Source organism: Larus michahellis, chromosome 7 (assembly GCF_964199755.1).
Source record: "Larus michahellis chromosome 7, bLarMic1.1, whole genome shotgun sequence".
Classification (NCBI taxonomy): domain Eukaryota; kingdom Metazoa; phylum Chordata; class Aves; order Charadriiformes; family Laridae; genus Larus; species Larus michahellis.
This window is the reverse complement of record NC_133902.1, coordinates 37,646,473-37,661,491: the sequence shown is the minus strand read 5'-3', so window position 1 is coordinate 37,661,491 and position 15,019 is coordinate 37,646,473. Positions and strand designations below refer to the sequence as shown.

Here is a 15,019-nt window from a genome sequence, read left to right as displayed (position 1 = left end):
GAAAATGTGAAAATTATGCATGACTTTGTTGTTAAGTCTTTGCTGGCATTTTTGAAATCACCTACATCAGGCTGTGACTCAGATGAAAAAACAAGTGTTATTGCTTCTTCTGAGTTGGCAAGCGTTGCCTTTAGTAGATGTAGTTAGCAGAGAGCTGAACATATCTTTACAGTCTTTTATGCTCTTCATAATTTAAAAAATTCTGTTTGTTTTTTTTTTAATTAATTTCTCCTCTGTGGATGTATGGGGTTTTTTTCCCCATCAGCAATGAAAGCAAAATGAATGCTTACCTCTGCTGTGGTGGATGGGCTGAGCATCTTTCTACTGTACTGTGAACTTACACCACTTACTACCTTACTTTTTCTTGTACTTCTGCATAGGAAGATTTCTTAGACCTAACGGTGGCGGTAAAAGGTGTTACTGGCTTGGAGGAGGCCCTGTGGAACATGTACGTAGAAGAAGAGTACTTTGAAAATGAGAACTTGTATCAATGCGGAGCCTGTGATAAACTTGTTGAAGCTTCAAAGGTAATGCCTTGGTGATTCTCAGTGTTGTTTGCTAACAGTTAGGAACTTTGTTTACATTGCTGTGTCTACCCTCTAACTCCAGAAATCAAAAATCTGTATCTTTAATCAGGTGGTATATAGCAAGAGGATGCCAAAATCTGACCTGTTCTTTAAACCTTGGCAATTATGTCAAGAAAAGCTCATGACTCGTTTCTTGACTTTAATGTTGTTGCAGTCTTTAATCTAGCTAATGGTGAATGGGGTGGCATGTAGTTTTGAGAGTATTGCCTTATTCACGCACCTCTACAGGCACCTGGCTTTGGACATTTCACAGGATAGGCTAAAAAATAAGTTAGAATATAAAAAAAGAAAAACAAACAAACAAAAAAAAAACAAACCAAAAAACAAACCCCATCAAAATAGCTCCATGTAATGAAGAAAACCATGGAAATTCTCTCATGAAGAACCCAAATGGGAGAGAACAATAATAAGCAAGTGTTGCTCTGCCCAGGGAAATGGGATCTGTTGATCAGGGTATCACATTGTGTCCCTGATGCAGAACAGGTTCTTGCAGTGATATATTAACACCTTAGTAAGTGCTTTCAATATGTTTTGTAGTGCTAGAGCCTTCAGGTAAGTAAGAATGTATTCATGCAAGGAACCATCCAGCTCTTCTAATGTGCAAGACACTAGGTGTGTTTTCACAGTGTGTGCCTGTGTTGTTTCCATTTGCCAGCTTGCTTCTGGTATAACCGCCAGCACTTTGTGTCCTCTCTCAGTGAGATGTTCAGCCACATGCTAAGCCAATGTCTTCCATCTATGGGCACCACCAGGAGTTTCCCTCCATCTGAGAGGCCAGGAACGAGGAGGATAAAAATCTGGGCAGCAGGTGGACAGCAAAGCCGCAAAGGCATGTTCCTGTGGTCAGAATGTGGACTGTGAAAGTCTTCTCCTTTGGGCAGTAGCTTGAAGATGCTTTTGAAGGAAGCTGATGGGTTTGAGTTGTGCTGCTTTGTCATAATCTAGTGAATGACTTACTGCTTTGATCTCTGCTCAGCTATGGGTGAGAACTGTTGGTTTTGAGTTGTCTTTTAAAAAATTGCTTGTATAGCCAAATGCAGTGACCCTTTTCCTGTGCTGAGTCATCGGAGTTCCTCAGTGTTCAGTGGAGAACTGTTGACATTAAGCCTGTGATGTTTATTGAGAGTGGTCCCCAGGAGCTCAGGGACACCCAGACTGGAATACTCCTATGTTTGGCCTGGTTCCATGCCTTCACCCCTGGTCACATTTGGAAAGCTTCAGATGCTTGACACTTGTCTACCTCAAACCAGGACAAATGGTATCCGCCAAGGGACCTGTGTATGTGACTCTGAGTGCTTTGTTAAATGGTGGTTTGGTTGGTAACACTGGTTACTGTCTGACATTGCAGCCTGCGGCATCCTTGTGCTAACAGCCTGTCCCTGCTTGTTGGTTTATGACAGTTTGGACTGGTTTCCCCAACATAGTACTCGAATTTAAGACTTTCTATTTGTCTCCTCACCCATCCCCTTGGCCAGGGAATGGCAGCCCAGTGAGAACTTTACGAGAGTTGTAGGTCTTTGAATTGCATTTTTCAAGAATGATACAAAGTTGTGTTTGGTTTTCTTCTTTCATGCCGTAAGTGGCTTGATTATAAGGGCTGATTTGTGTTAAACTTTGCTGGGTTCAAGGGAATGCGAGATAAGAGTTACCTCTCAAATGTGCTTATCCATCCAAGAAGCCAGTGGGAACTCTGATACTGGGTAAGAAGTCACACAGCTGGCAGATTCCAGGATGTGAATGGACAACCTCAAGAGAGAGGAGCTGTAGCAGGCAAGAGGAACGTTGTTTCAGCGTGACTGCTGCTTGTGGCTTTGTGGCTGTGTGGGATCACAGCAGACTACAGTGAGAGTTGACACTGGCAGCAAGTGAGGTGCCAGCTGGGCCACTCCAGGCTTGGTGGCAGCATTAGGAAGGCAGCTATCTAACAATGTGACCACCTGCCCGCACGCAGCCTGTTTCAAAGATAAGATGGCCCATACCTACCCACTCCATTCCTCCCTTCCTTCAGTACTCTGTGGGTCTTCAGATGTTACTCTTCCCACTTTTTTGTTTTGGCCTTTAAAGATATTAATAGCTAAAGAATCTTGTGTTCCAGAACTTTAACAAATTTTAATCGTGCAGTCTGATTTTTTTCACCCTGAACTTGGAAGAACATGCAAAATCCTTTGTGCCACTAAGCTCTGCAATGAAGTCTTTGCAATTGACACAAATGAAATACCTAATTCAGGGGGTTTCCTAAACCCTGTGTGTGCTCCTGGGAGGCTCTCCATTGTGGCTCTGCAAATGGAGAGTGGGATGAAGACACTGGAAAGGCTCAGAAGCATGTCTGTTGAATTTACACTTACATTCAGAGGTGATACAAGATGGTTGGTTTTGCTTCGTGCTAGGGTTCCTGATGTGCTCATGCACCAAGTTGTTCGATCTTGATTAATATTCTTCCTTGCTAAAATGGATTGTGTTGTCTTCCCTGCCTTGAAGCCCCTCTCCTGCATAAATGAGGAAGACTTGTAACGCTTGCTTGGTTGTTCTGTGGCTGGCTGTGTAGGGTCTTCCAGGATACACCTGCCCTATGCTGCTCAGGTACAGCATTGTGCTCATTTACTGTAGCCCACAGATCTTAGTCAAGGCCCTTTTCTTCAAGCAGAATGGCAGATCTTGAGCAAAATGCCACTGTGATATATTCTGGTGGCATTTTTCAGACCATTTCTGTTGCATTTGGAGGCAGCCCAACATTCACACAGCAGCAGGCTGCACAGTACGTGTGGGAGTGATCTCATTTTCTGGACAATATACACCTGTCAGAGATAGTTACATTACAGATAGGATCATTTCTGACTTCCACATTTGAAAACACTGTGCCTGTACGAGCTCTGACCTGTCCTTGGGGTCACACAACCCCAAAGAACTGCAAAACTCCTCAATGGTCATTGGAATAAACCTCAGGTGAAGTACAAATGCTGTGTTGGGAGGAGATGATTAGGATGGGCTGGAAAAGCCATAGCCCAAGCTTCAGTTGAGGTCCTTCCCTTGCAGCGGAAGCAAGCACGTAGGCTATGTTTGTAGGTAGAGCTTCATTCATAGGTATTTTTTCTTTAGGGGTGGCTTCAGGGCCTATGCCAGGTGCTGAGTCCCCCGCTGTTCAGCTGGGACTGGGGAAGTTACTGCGTGTTGCTCTTCTGCAGCCCCTGCTGCTCAGCGGGAGTTGAATTTGTGTTTTTTCTCTGGGCTCCCAGGGTCTGCGTGGGGTTGTTGGTGGTGGGTGCTGTGCAAGGGGCTGACAGCAAAGTTCCTGGGAAGACGCTGTATAGTCTGACTTCACGCATAAGCACAAACCCAGGGGTTTGAAGCAGTTGCTTCTTAGTATAAAATGCAAGAAAATCCTCTCACAAAGAACATTCGGGCTATGGAAATGTAATTACTGACTGGAATTTCAGCAATGCCCTTCTTTGTTTTCTGTAGGAGGATGAAGTATGGGACCGGTGATCACCATTCGGGGAAGGTGTAGGGCTTTACACAGGGGAAAGATCTTGATTGCTTTCAGGATGTCGAGTTGGTAGGGAACTTGAGAATTAAGGAATACATTTTAAAAATGAAAACATTGGTTGTGTCTGCCTGGTTGTAACAAAGCTTTGTTGTGAAGTAAAGAGTTGACCATAGCAAAGTGGAAACATTATTCTCTATAACTGTGTGCTTACAGCTTTTCAAAATCATTTTACAGTCTGCTAAACTACGCAAGTTGCCACCCTTTCTCACTATTTCTCTCCTGAGATTTAACTTTGACTTCGAGAAGTGCGAACGATACAAGGAGACAAGCTGCTATACATTCCCTATCCAGATAAATCTGAGGCCTTTTTGTGAGCAGGTTTGTGCTGTTATATTTGTTAAAGTTTCTATATAATCTGCAGAGATCTGATATCTCAAGGACAAGTTATCTTTTATTTCGCATTTTGTCAGGGTAAAGTATTCGAGAAACTTTGTGGGGTTTTCTTCTGTCCCTGATGCCAAATTTTTGGAATTCCAGTTTGTTTCCAAAAGACCACCATTCTAACTGAATGGGAAAATACCTTGTAGCTATGCAAGGGGAAAGGGTATAATAATTACCTAAAACTTAATCTGACATTTTCTTGAAAGGAAGATTATCACCTGGAAATTGAAATTAAATTTGGGATTGTATTGTCATTGTCTGATAATATCATGTATAAATTTAGCTATACATTTTTTATGTGCCTGTAGTTATTTCATTTTTCTTAGGAATCTGTCTTTGCATTCATCCATAGGTATTTTGATTATAAACAGCTACACTCAATGACAATTTTTGATCCTTAAAATATATAAAGAATATACTTAATAGAGGCACTGTTATTGAAAAAGCCATTTTTCTTATTGAGATGTTGCAGAAGCTTGGAAATTTCTCAGTGTTTGCATCTGAGGAAGACTTTTTTTTTTCTTTTCAGTTGGTTTCTTTATATAAATGTGTTGCTTTTTTTTTCTAGTCTCTTAAACAAAATAAGCCTGGTTATGAACAAACGGGGTGAACTGTTATATTATTTGCATCAATATTTCATTATTTGAAATTTCCAGTTTGTTCACAATCATGTCTAAAAAGTTGCTTAATAAGCCTGTTCCTTTTGTCCGTGGTTTGTGTCAATCCATACTTGCGTTCCCCAGCACCGAAAAGCCAGTTCAGTCTCCGCACGTGCGAATGTATACTGAGAAATATCTGAAGCTATGCTGATGGTATAAAACTCTCCTTGTGTGAAAGAGTTACTGATGTGTATTATTGTTGTTATTATTGTTTTTCTTTTTAAAGACTGAAATGGATGATTCAGAGTACATGTATGAGCTCTTCTCTGTTATTATACATAAAGGTGGCTGCTATGGAGGACACTATCATGTTTATATCAGAGATGTGGATGAATTAGGAAACTGGCAGTTACAAGTAAGTCCTAAAGGTTTTTCATCCTTGCTTGATGTGCCTCATTTTTCAGAGAAGCATTAAAAGCTAGTGGATAAAATGTACATCCAAACTAATTAATATTTTAGCGAGGCATTTGGTCTCTTACCTCATTGGGAAGGCTGGTTTTCCACAGTAGGTGGTCTCTATGAAGATTTTGTAGCAAATTTTAGCTTTTGGATCTGCTAAACTATCTCACGTTACTGGGCTCACTATAAATGAATTAATATCTTTGCTCAAGACTAGCACAGTCATTTTAGTGGATGACGCTGGCTGTCTGTAAATAATGCAAATGCCTTTTCTGTTTTAAGAAAAAGCCCCCGATAGTGAATATTCTGTATGACAATATACAGTCTGTAACAGGTGTCAGAGACAGCTTATCAGAACTTCCTTCACGCTTCTAAATTGTGCATACTAATGTTAGTACAGAATAGACTAGAAAACCGCAAGTTGTGTGTGAAACAACAGTATTTGTGAGTCTATTCTGTTTCTTACACAGGAGGAAGAGGATAGGCTGATTGAAGATAAGCCTTTAAGAGTTACAGAAAATGCCAAAGAAATAGAAAATCCATTGGCAGTCTTGAAAGGGATTTTATCAGAGGTATGGTATGTAAGGAGTTTACTGCTTTGATTTTGATATTAAGAAACCTAGAAAGGGTTAGTGTATGCAAGAGTGGGCAGGTTTAAGTGTACAGAACTCTTCTGAACTTATTGCGAAGCATATAAAACTTGTAACTTTACCTGACTTTAATACTAATAGTGTCTCTTCATACAGAAAACAGCCCTTTTTGAGTATTTCTTAAGTTGCTTACCTAAGCTGTTGCAAAATGTGATGTTACCTTGGCTTATTAACAAATAGGAATGATTTAAGCACTTTAGAATCGACTTTTGTAGCCTTTGTTTTATTTTTTCTGTAGGAAGAATCTAAACAAATTCCCGTGGATCAATTAGGGCAGAAATTATTGGAGAAATATGGGGTGTCCTGGAATAAGAAATACCGAAAACAATGTGGAGCGTTACGGAAGGTAATATGCATGTATGTTAGTTTGGTTTTTACTGTTAAGATGACTTTACGTTTATATTCCTATTGAATAGTCAGTGGATGGTAATTGAAAATACTGGCACTTGGACTAGCAAGATAGAGGATGTGTAAGAGGTTTGTAAGATAAATTAGTAAACTGGGTGACACGGAAAAGACTCTTAAGGGACTGTCTCCCTGAAAGTGCAGGGTGGTTGGTGTCTCCCCCATCTCTCAAGAGCCACGTTTTGGTTTGTGTAATTTGGACACCACGCTTGTTTGAAGTATCTGCTACAATGAAAGCAGAGAACAGAGTGGATAAGCTGGGCAAAAGTCGATGAGGTGGTTTTAATTTCTTGAGATGCCACAATGGATAGCGTTAATTTGGGTAAGGTACAGCTCAGCAGACCAGAACTGAGCTCAAGATCCCTGCCTGGCAAATAGAGAAGGGGGCACTTCTGTGGATACCGGGGAGAGGAAAGTACCAGTGTTAGAGAGCTAAACTGGTTGGGCTGGTACTCTGTGTGTCTGATAAAGCAGATGCTTTTTGATTGCCTATAGAGCATCCATCGCTCCCTATGCTACCTTTCCAGGGACAGAGTTTATGCACTTGTCAGAAGTGTTTTAAAAGCACTCTAGTGTCTCAAGCAATCTTTGAAATTCAGAAGTTAGTCTGATTTAATTCATAGTGATGCATGTATGTTAAAACCAATTCCTTCGCAATGTCTCGCATGATAGTTTGAAGTTTTATGTGAAACGAAGCCAGCAAAAGCATATAAAACATCAGGCAGATAAGTGGTGGTAGGAAAATTACGTTTTTCTGTCTAAAGTGAGGAGGAATACATGAAGAAGCATCATAAACCTAAGGTTGAAGGGATGGGGTTTGTGTATCAATTTGAGGATGAATCTGGTGAAGTAGCTAATGCAGGCTGCTATATTTAAAACTGGGTGTCATCTTCATCTTGTCCTTGCTTTCCTTTTAGTATTTGCAGAACCATCCTCAGATATTTCAGTTCAGTCCTGATGAAAATAAGGTTGGTTTGAAGGAAAAACACAAGCTCCTGTTTAAGTCAGATTCTCAAGGACAAACTCTCCAAAGCCCTCTTCAGAAGAATGATGTCCAGTGGAATTCAGAAAAAAACCCTACAGGGCCAAGGGACAATTCTGCTGGTTGCCATTGGTTTGATCTGAATGATTCAAAAGTCCATCCGATCAAGGAGAAGGATATTGAGAAACAATTTCAGGGTAAAGAGAGTGCCTACATGCTGTTTTATCGAAAATCTCAGTTAAAAAGACCGGCTGAAGGTACACAAAGCTCATCTTGATATTTGGGGGGTTCCTTCATCAACAGTTTGTTTTCTGGAAGGCAAAGGCTGTTGGGCCTTTCTGTGCTTTACAAGAACCTCTTCTCCCTGGTGACAAGTGATAGGACGAGGGGAAACGGGTTCAAGTTACGTCAGGGGAGGTTTAGATTAGATATTAGGAGACATTTTTTCACTGAAAGGGTTATTAAACATTGGAATAGGTTGCCCAGGGAGGTGGTGGATTCACCATCTCTGGAGGTGTTTTAAAAAAAGGGTAGATGGGGCACTGAGGGACATGGTTTAGAAGTGGCTCTTGTCAGGGTAGGCTAAAGGTTGGACTCGATGATCTTAAAGGTCCCTTCCAACCTCAACAATTCTATGATTCTATGATTCTAACTGAAGATACAGTTTTCTTTCTAGTGCCCATTTGAAAAAAGGGTTAACTAAGATACACAGAGGTTACCTCCAAGGAGGTACTGACCAGTTAATTGGCTGTGGCTGACACTAACTCTTTTCTAGTACGCTTCACAGATACTAGCAGAACATCCCCTACTAAAACAAATACAGGTTGTTGCTAACAGCATTCATGTATCAGTTTCCCGTGGGGAAAGAGTGATGGGAAGAAGTAAAAGCACTCGTTTGTTCTTTGTATCATCTTGCAGTTTCATTTTCTCTATTATGAAAGAATGCAATGTCATTGCTCTGAATTTTCAATGATTACTGTACTGTAATGTCTCATCTTGATCACTTTTCTTGTTTGCCAAAACACATGTGAAGCAGCTGAGGCCAAACTAGCCTGTATTATTTGTTGCAGCGCGAGGAAATCCAAGGTACCAAATTCCTGAACACCTTCTGAATGAAATGAATGCTGCTAATACTGAGCTGCAAAAAAAGAGGTATATTCATGTAAATGTACCAATCTCTTAAACAGCATTCTTGATCTGCAGATCTCCCAGGGGATATAAAATGAAAGAAACCTGTGTTGAGCCAACTACTAAAATGATTCAACATCATAGAGGTTAATTGAGGAATACAACTTGGATGTCCAGATTCTGCCTTCTGCTGGTTCCCTGCCTCCCTGTTAGTGGCATAACTGTAGGCGTTCTACAGAATTTCAAGGGAAACTTATGTACAACTTAAAATTGCACCATTTTTTTGTGAAAATCAGTGCAATTCTGGAAGGAGAATGGAATATGTTATCTTAATTATGTTTATAGAGGGAGTTCTCCATTGGGAGAAGGGTGAATGACTTGCTTTGCTGTGGAATGCCAGATAAATGATATCTTTTGCCAGAAACGTGGAGGAAAAAGCTAGTGGTATTCAGGTTGGTTGAAATTTTTCCTTCTGTTGAGGAACACACAGAACCAATGATACACCTGAATGACAGTTAAGCTATCAAAATAGACACACACATGAGACACAAGTCTTGTGTGGTATCTCTGTACTGGGCAAATGTCACTCTCTTATTTTTTTTTAAATGGTATATTTGCTGCTACGTTCAGCTAATAGAACTGGATACCGGTATGAAGTTGGAAGGCAACGCTGTGTCTGTCCTGACTCAGTTTCCATGAAGTTTTTCTCTCTCTGCATTTCAACAGAGTACTGATCTGGAACACAGCCTGAAAAAAAAACCTTATAATTTCCACATTGCTAAAGATGAAGTTTGCCATTCTGTTTAGAAAGGTAGAAGCAAGATGTAGAAACACCCAGAATGTACCGTTATAGTGCTTATGTGGAGGATGTGTACACTAGCTCTGTGTTGTACAACATGTAAATCACTGTCATCTTTGAGCACCTCTTTGCACCCCTTAACGGAGTGGGCAATGGGACAGTGAATTTAGCCTTGAGGGTATCGGTTCCAGGACAATTTGAACAGAAGCATCTCTGAGATAAGCTATCCATGTGTTGGTGTGAAACTTACTAGTTTATTATTGTGTTATTCTTTCGAAGAGCGGAATGTGACTCAGCAAACAATGGCATTGATTTACATCTCCATTTGAGCTCCTGTTATAAATTTCACAATGGGGCTTTGCATCCTTCACTTACTTGGAGAGAGAGTGTTGTGGATTTGACTATCGATAGAAGAAAAATGCTAGGAGACCTTCGACAATCAGTATTCCAGGTATTTCCTATATTAAATTAACTCAAACACTTCATTTTTACATGAGCTACAGCAACATTTAGTATGTATTTATCCCACAATTTTTATCTCAATGCGACATTTTCAACAGTAAATGTCATTTTAAGAGGCTAAATACTATATGGATTTACAGTGAAGGAAACATTGGTTTGAGGTCTGTTCTTGAAGTATTGAAGAAGCCATGAAATTGACGAAACTAACTATATAGACTTTAAAGTCCTCATAAGCGAATTATTTGTATTTGGGCAGCATGTCCATGCCATCATGGGTATGGATTGATGCTTTGCAAAACTCCAGGCTTATTCTTAACATTTCAAGTTTGATAGATTTGTTTGTATTTTCAAGGAGCTAGCTGTGCTTAACAGAAAATAATCAGAGTAGTTGAAGAAAAAAAAATTAGTTAAAAGAAATATTTAGCTAATAGAATATTTTATTATATATATAGAATATTTTATATATATATAAATATTATTTAGAAATATTTATTGAACATGGTATCTTTGCATTTATTCTCTAGTATGATACAGGAATATGACAATTGGTCAAATGCTTTTTTGTAGATATCTAAATCAAAGCTAACTTAATGCCAGGAAATGCTGCTTTTCCTGTACCTCACAAGCTTTTGGTTAGTGTCCAGTTGAAACTTCTTTTTTTGTCTGTCTGGTGTCCAGTCTGAAAGGTCAAGTCCTAAATGCTTGACTGTTTTCTGTGTAACTAGGCTTGTTGAAGTAAATATTTGTGACTTGTTAAGTGTCAAAGTGAGCTTGGCAGCCAGGCTGTAACAGCTTTAGTGAGGTTGTAATTTTGAGTGATGTGAATTATTGAATTGTTGCTTGCCATTGTTTTTTATATATATATATTTATTATTATTCCCAATTAGATGTTGGAATCTTGGGAAGGAGACATGATTCTCAGTATTGCCAGGCCTTTACCAGCAGGACTGCATCTTTACCAGATACTTGATGGTAAGACTACTACATACAAGGCTTCCATGTTATTTATATGTTGTATTTACTGCAGACATTAAGGATTTCATATGTAAAACATCTTGAAGATGCGTATTACTGAACACTCTTCAAACTCAAACTTACCTGCAAGTCCACTGCTGTTACTTAGGACGCTTTTTATTAGTGAAATGGAGGGGTTTTGAGACCTTTATGTGTAATCTTTGCTGTGAAGTGCAGTAAGACTGCAGCTCTTATGCAGGGTAAACACATTTGCTGACAAAAATGTACCAGTCTGTATTTTGACCTTGATTTGCTTATGAATGTTTGCTTTTGTAGTATTTACCTAATAGATATAGGATAGGATAGAAGAGAGGAGCCAGGGTGACATAAAAGAAAAACATAGGTTAAATCTAAGCTGACATAGGAATTTTGTAAAGGAAAATGTTTATATAAGGAGGACTTTAATTTATTAAGAGTACATTAGTATTTTAAAATCATGAGTTCTGTCTCCAGCAATTCTAGGTGTTAGTCTTCAAAAGCCTATTCAGCCGCTTTTGAATTTTATAGTCTTTGTGGCACTCACAGCTGCTGTAAATATTCTTCCACATACTAGTACCTGTTCTTTAAATGGCAATGACTTTTAAAAAATCTGAATCTGACCTGTAGTAGGAAGGTAAAAGAAACTGCAGCAGGGGCATTAGTATTGCAAAGAATGAGCTTGGGACGTACAGTATGTAACTCGGTTATTAAATCCAAGCTTTTTATTTTAAATCTATTGATTCACTGTTAAATCTCATGTAGATAATCCTGACCAAACAGCTTTGCCAAGTGCTAACTTGGGCCTCAGTTTGCAAGGGAAATTGAGTTGAAACCTTTGTGCTGGGGCCCTCTTTGCTGTAAGGATGTGTACCCACTTGTGTTGCTCTTGCTACATGAGTGAACCCTAACTTAGCCTCTGAAAACACCGATCACATGGCGGCTTTCATAATGCTCCACTTGAGCCAGAGCAGAATGTGCCAGCATGTTGTTTCGTGGGGGGCAAGAACTTGATGATTTGCTCTTTTTTAGGAGATGAGCTGACGCTGGATGGCGTTGGGCTGGCCGATGGAGCAGACATCTTCGTGTGGAATGGGAAAGAGGTAAAAGAACCAAATACCCTCTCTCCTTGACAATTCTGAAGTGACAAGATGCAGTCTCCAGACACAGGTTTGGAAATGTTGATCAGGTCTGCGGATATGCTGCTGACATACCAACATTGGCACTGGGGACACCGCTTCAGCCTCATCTAGGATACTATGTTTTTACAGCTTGTCAGCATACCTTGTGTGATGTACAGTGTGCTGCCTGATAAAATTATAAACGGAATTATACTCTGCAGAGTGTGATATGGTCAGATTGAGAGGTGCCCGTAGATATCCAGTGCCAGTTACATTGGGAGTGTATTCTGAAAATATCTGGTGCCTCTTGGAAGGAGATTGGTTGATAGTAATGCATGAACAAAAATTTAATGCCCTGTAAAATTAGACCTATGAATGATTACTTCTGTGTATGGTCTCACTGATATACTGTGCTTCTTTTCTAGTGTTGCATCTTCCTTTTAATATTAAGGATTCTGTGTAACTTTCAAATGCTTGCTTCAGTGGTTATGCAACACAGCATTTTATTCCATCTCTGTAATGGAATAAAATTTTACTTTTAAAAGACTCTTGTTATAAAAGTATACACTTTCTTTCTGATTTATCACCCACCCCCAAAACCCAAAAGAAAACATCTAGTAACAGAGTTGTTCTTGTTGTGGTTATACTTTTAGTATGGTCTTCACTAATCCAGCTTCCTGACAAATTGCTTTGGTCAAGGAACTATATTTTTAGCCTAGGTTGAATATCAGAAAGGCCAGATTTTAAAATCTAACTCTTTTGATCTGCTCAGTCGTGCTTTTGGGCAGTTCTTTAATATCTTGATGGGCTAAATTCCTCTATTCTTAACCTGATGGAGACCAAGTGTCCACTGGTTTCCCAGCTACTGTTACTGATATATTTGCTGTACATGCAGACTTGGAACAGACCTTAACATTATTCCTTCTCTTCCCGACACCTTTGACTTGCTGTAGTTGTTTGTTCAGTAGGCATTTGGTCATTGTTTGGTCATTTCAGTAGGCATTAGGAGGTTCAGTAGGCCTCCTCCTAATGAGGAGAGAGGGGCCATCTTTGTGTCTCAATAATTTTATTGTTGTCATTTATTAATGTCCAGTCTTTTCCGTATTTTATTGATCCCCTCTGCCTCAATCTTGCATTCCTTACTTCAGGTTGGTGGTACAAAGGTAATGACGGGCCCTGATCATGAACCTGTGGTTATAAACGTTCTTCGTTTAGCGGAGCATAATGAAGGTGGGAAAGGTCAGCATTTCACAGAATCGCAGCACGTCTTTTCATGCAGCACAAGACTAGGTGATCTGCGCAGAGCCTTAGCACCGTCAGGAGGAATCATCTTAAAGAACGGCTCAGGACCAGATAAAGAAGCCAAGAACTGGGAAGTTTTTCTTGAAGAAGATATGAAGGAAACAGTCAAAAGTGTTGGTCTGACGGATGGATGCTCAGTGCTAATCTTAGACAGCCATGACCAGAGGTAACCATTTTGATAAGAAGTATAATTAAACAAAAAATAAACTTTGGCAGAATCTTTGTAATTAAATTATGCTAGCTATATAGAAATTCTTTTAACTAATTGTCACTTCGAGCATTTTAATTCAAGATAACGTAATCTTAAATTTTGGGGATCAGGGACTTAGCAACTATTAGATATTTCTTCGCTCTTGAGGGACTTGGTGTGGGATGAGAGACCACAGCAGTATCAGAAGAGTATGCAGCTCTGCTGAATCTCCCAGTTGAATCTGAAGTTGCTATGGGCAAGTTTCTGGTCTCATTTCACTTCCCAGTGTTTAGCCCTGAGGTTAGGTTCCTGTTTTCAAAGACGTGTATATGTGCTTGTTACATAAATTCTGACTTCGTAGTTGAAGCAGTATTGAAAAATTGAGATTAAATCAAGCAGTGAGGGTTCTTCACCAAAAACTGTTTCTGTGTTTATATATGGTAGAAGAGAGACATAGAAAATCTCAAATTTTAGTTATGACTAGGTACGCTTTTACATATTTTTTTTCCAGAAGCCTTAAATCCAGCCTCAGAAAGTGACTTAGACTCTGATGTACCTTCAGGAGCTCAAGTCCTATTGAAAGGCAGTTACCAAAACATAGTCTGGAGGTGCCTGGACGCTGCCTGAGGCCTCTGACTCTTACTCTGCGACATGCCATCACTATTAATGACCTAGGCATTATCAGTTTATTTGAGAGCTTTGGTATTTAGCAATCCAGCCCAAACAACGTGTAGTTTTCCTGTCTTTGGTTACCTTTGCACTGCTCATTTTTACAGCTTCGTGGATGTGTCAGGTGGCAATTTGACTGCTTTTACATATGACATCAGCTGGCTCCAAGTTAAAAACTTCTGCAGAACAGATGATGAAGAGAAACGCGTTAAAATTACTGCCACTATTGAAACAGTAAGAAGTTTGATATAACACGGCCTGTTTCCCTGAAAAGCCCAGTGCACTTGGGCCAATTAATGAGGAGTGGGTTTAGCCCTCAGGGCTGAAGTTTTTCTGTGATCAAAATAGTGTGCAACCTGGAGTTACTGTTGCTGGAATACTTTGCTATGTAGTAAGACTGTAACGCTCGTAGCTTAAACTAGTGCAGTCTACATTAGTGTGTTTTAGTGTGAAACAATTTTCTTTTGGGACCATCCTGTAAATGTATGTTTGGTGAGGCTATGTCAGTAAACAAAAGCTAAAAGAGGAGGAAAGTATTATTTCTTGCTTTCAACATAGGATAGAAAAAATACTGGTTTTCCCCAAGGGGTGGACTTCTCTGGTACCTCTTCTGCCTTTTAAATTATTTCTTGTCACAGAAAATATGAAGTACTACTTAGTTTTGCTGACAAAATTACTATTTGTGAAATATTAGTCTTTTGATAGATCCAAAAATTAAACACCACTTTATTTTCTTTGGAATGCTCTTTTT

The 15,019-nt window shown here is 39.6% G+C and overlaps 1 protein-coding gene across 11 annotated transcripts in view; it reads left to right on the top strand.

The window, feature by feature from the left end:
• USP40 (ubiquitin specific peptidase 40) overlaps positions 1-15,019 on the top strand; it is a 39,030-nt gene that overhangs the window by 6,211 nt on the left and 17,800 nt on the right. For 8 of the 11 annotated variants that reach the window (XR_012588498.1, XR_012588496.1, XR_012588495.1 and 5 more), the window contains exons 6-17: positions 381-527; positions 4,285-4,449; positions 5,398-5,526; positions 6,041-6,142; positions 6,459-6,566; positions 7,543-7,864; positions 8,678-8,759; positions 9,814-9,985; positions 10,884-10,968; positions 12,019-12,089; positions 13,256-13,575; positions 14,376-14,502. Coding sequence is in view for 7 of the 11 variants with exons in the window: in XM_074596016.1 (XP_074452117.1) it covers positions 381-527; positions 4,285-4,449; positions 5,398-5,526; positions 6,041-6,142; positions 6,459-6,566; positions 7,543-7,864; positions 8,678-8,759; positions 9,814-9,985; positions 10,884-10,968; positions 12,019-12,089; positions 13,256-13,575; positions 14,376-14,502 (1,830 nt within the window). In the remaining 4 variants the exon portion in view is untranslated. The remainder of the gene's footprint in view (positions 1-380; positions 528-4,284; positions 4,450-5,397; positions 5,527-6,040; positions 6,143-6,458; positions 6,567-7,542; positions 7,865-8,677; positions 8,760-9,813; positions 9,986-10,883; positions 10,969-12,018; positions 12,090-13,255; positions 13,576-14,375; positions 14,503-15,019) is intronic. The other 3 variants (XR_012588497.1, XM_074596017.1, XM_074596015.1) reach the window with 1 other exon arrangement.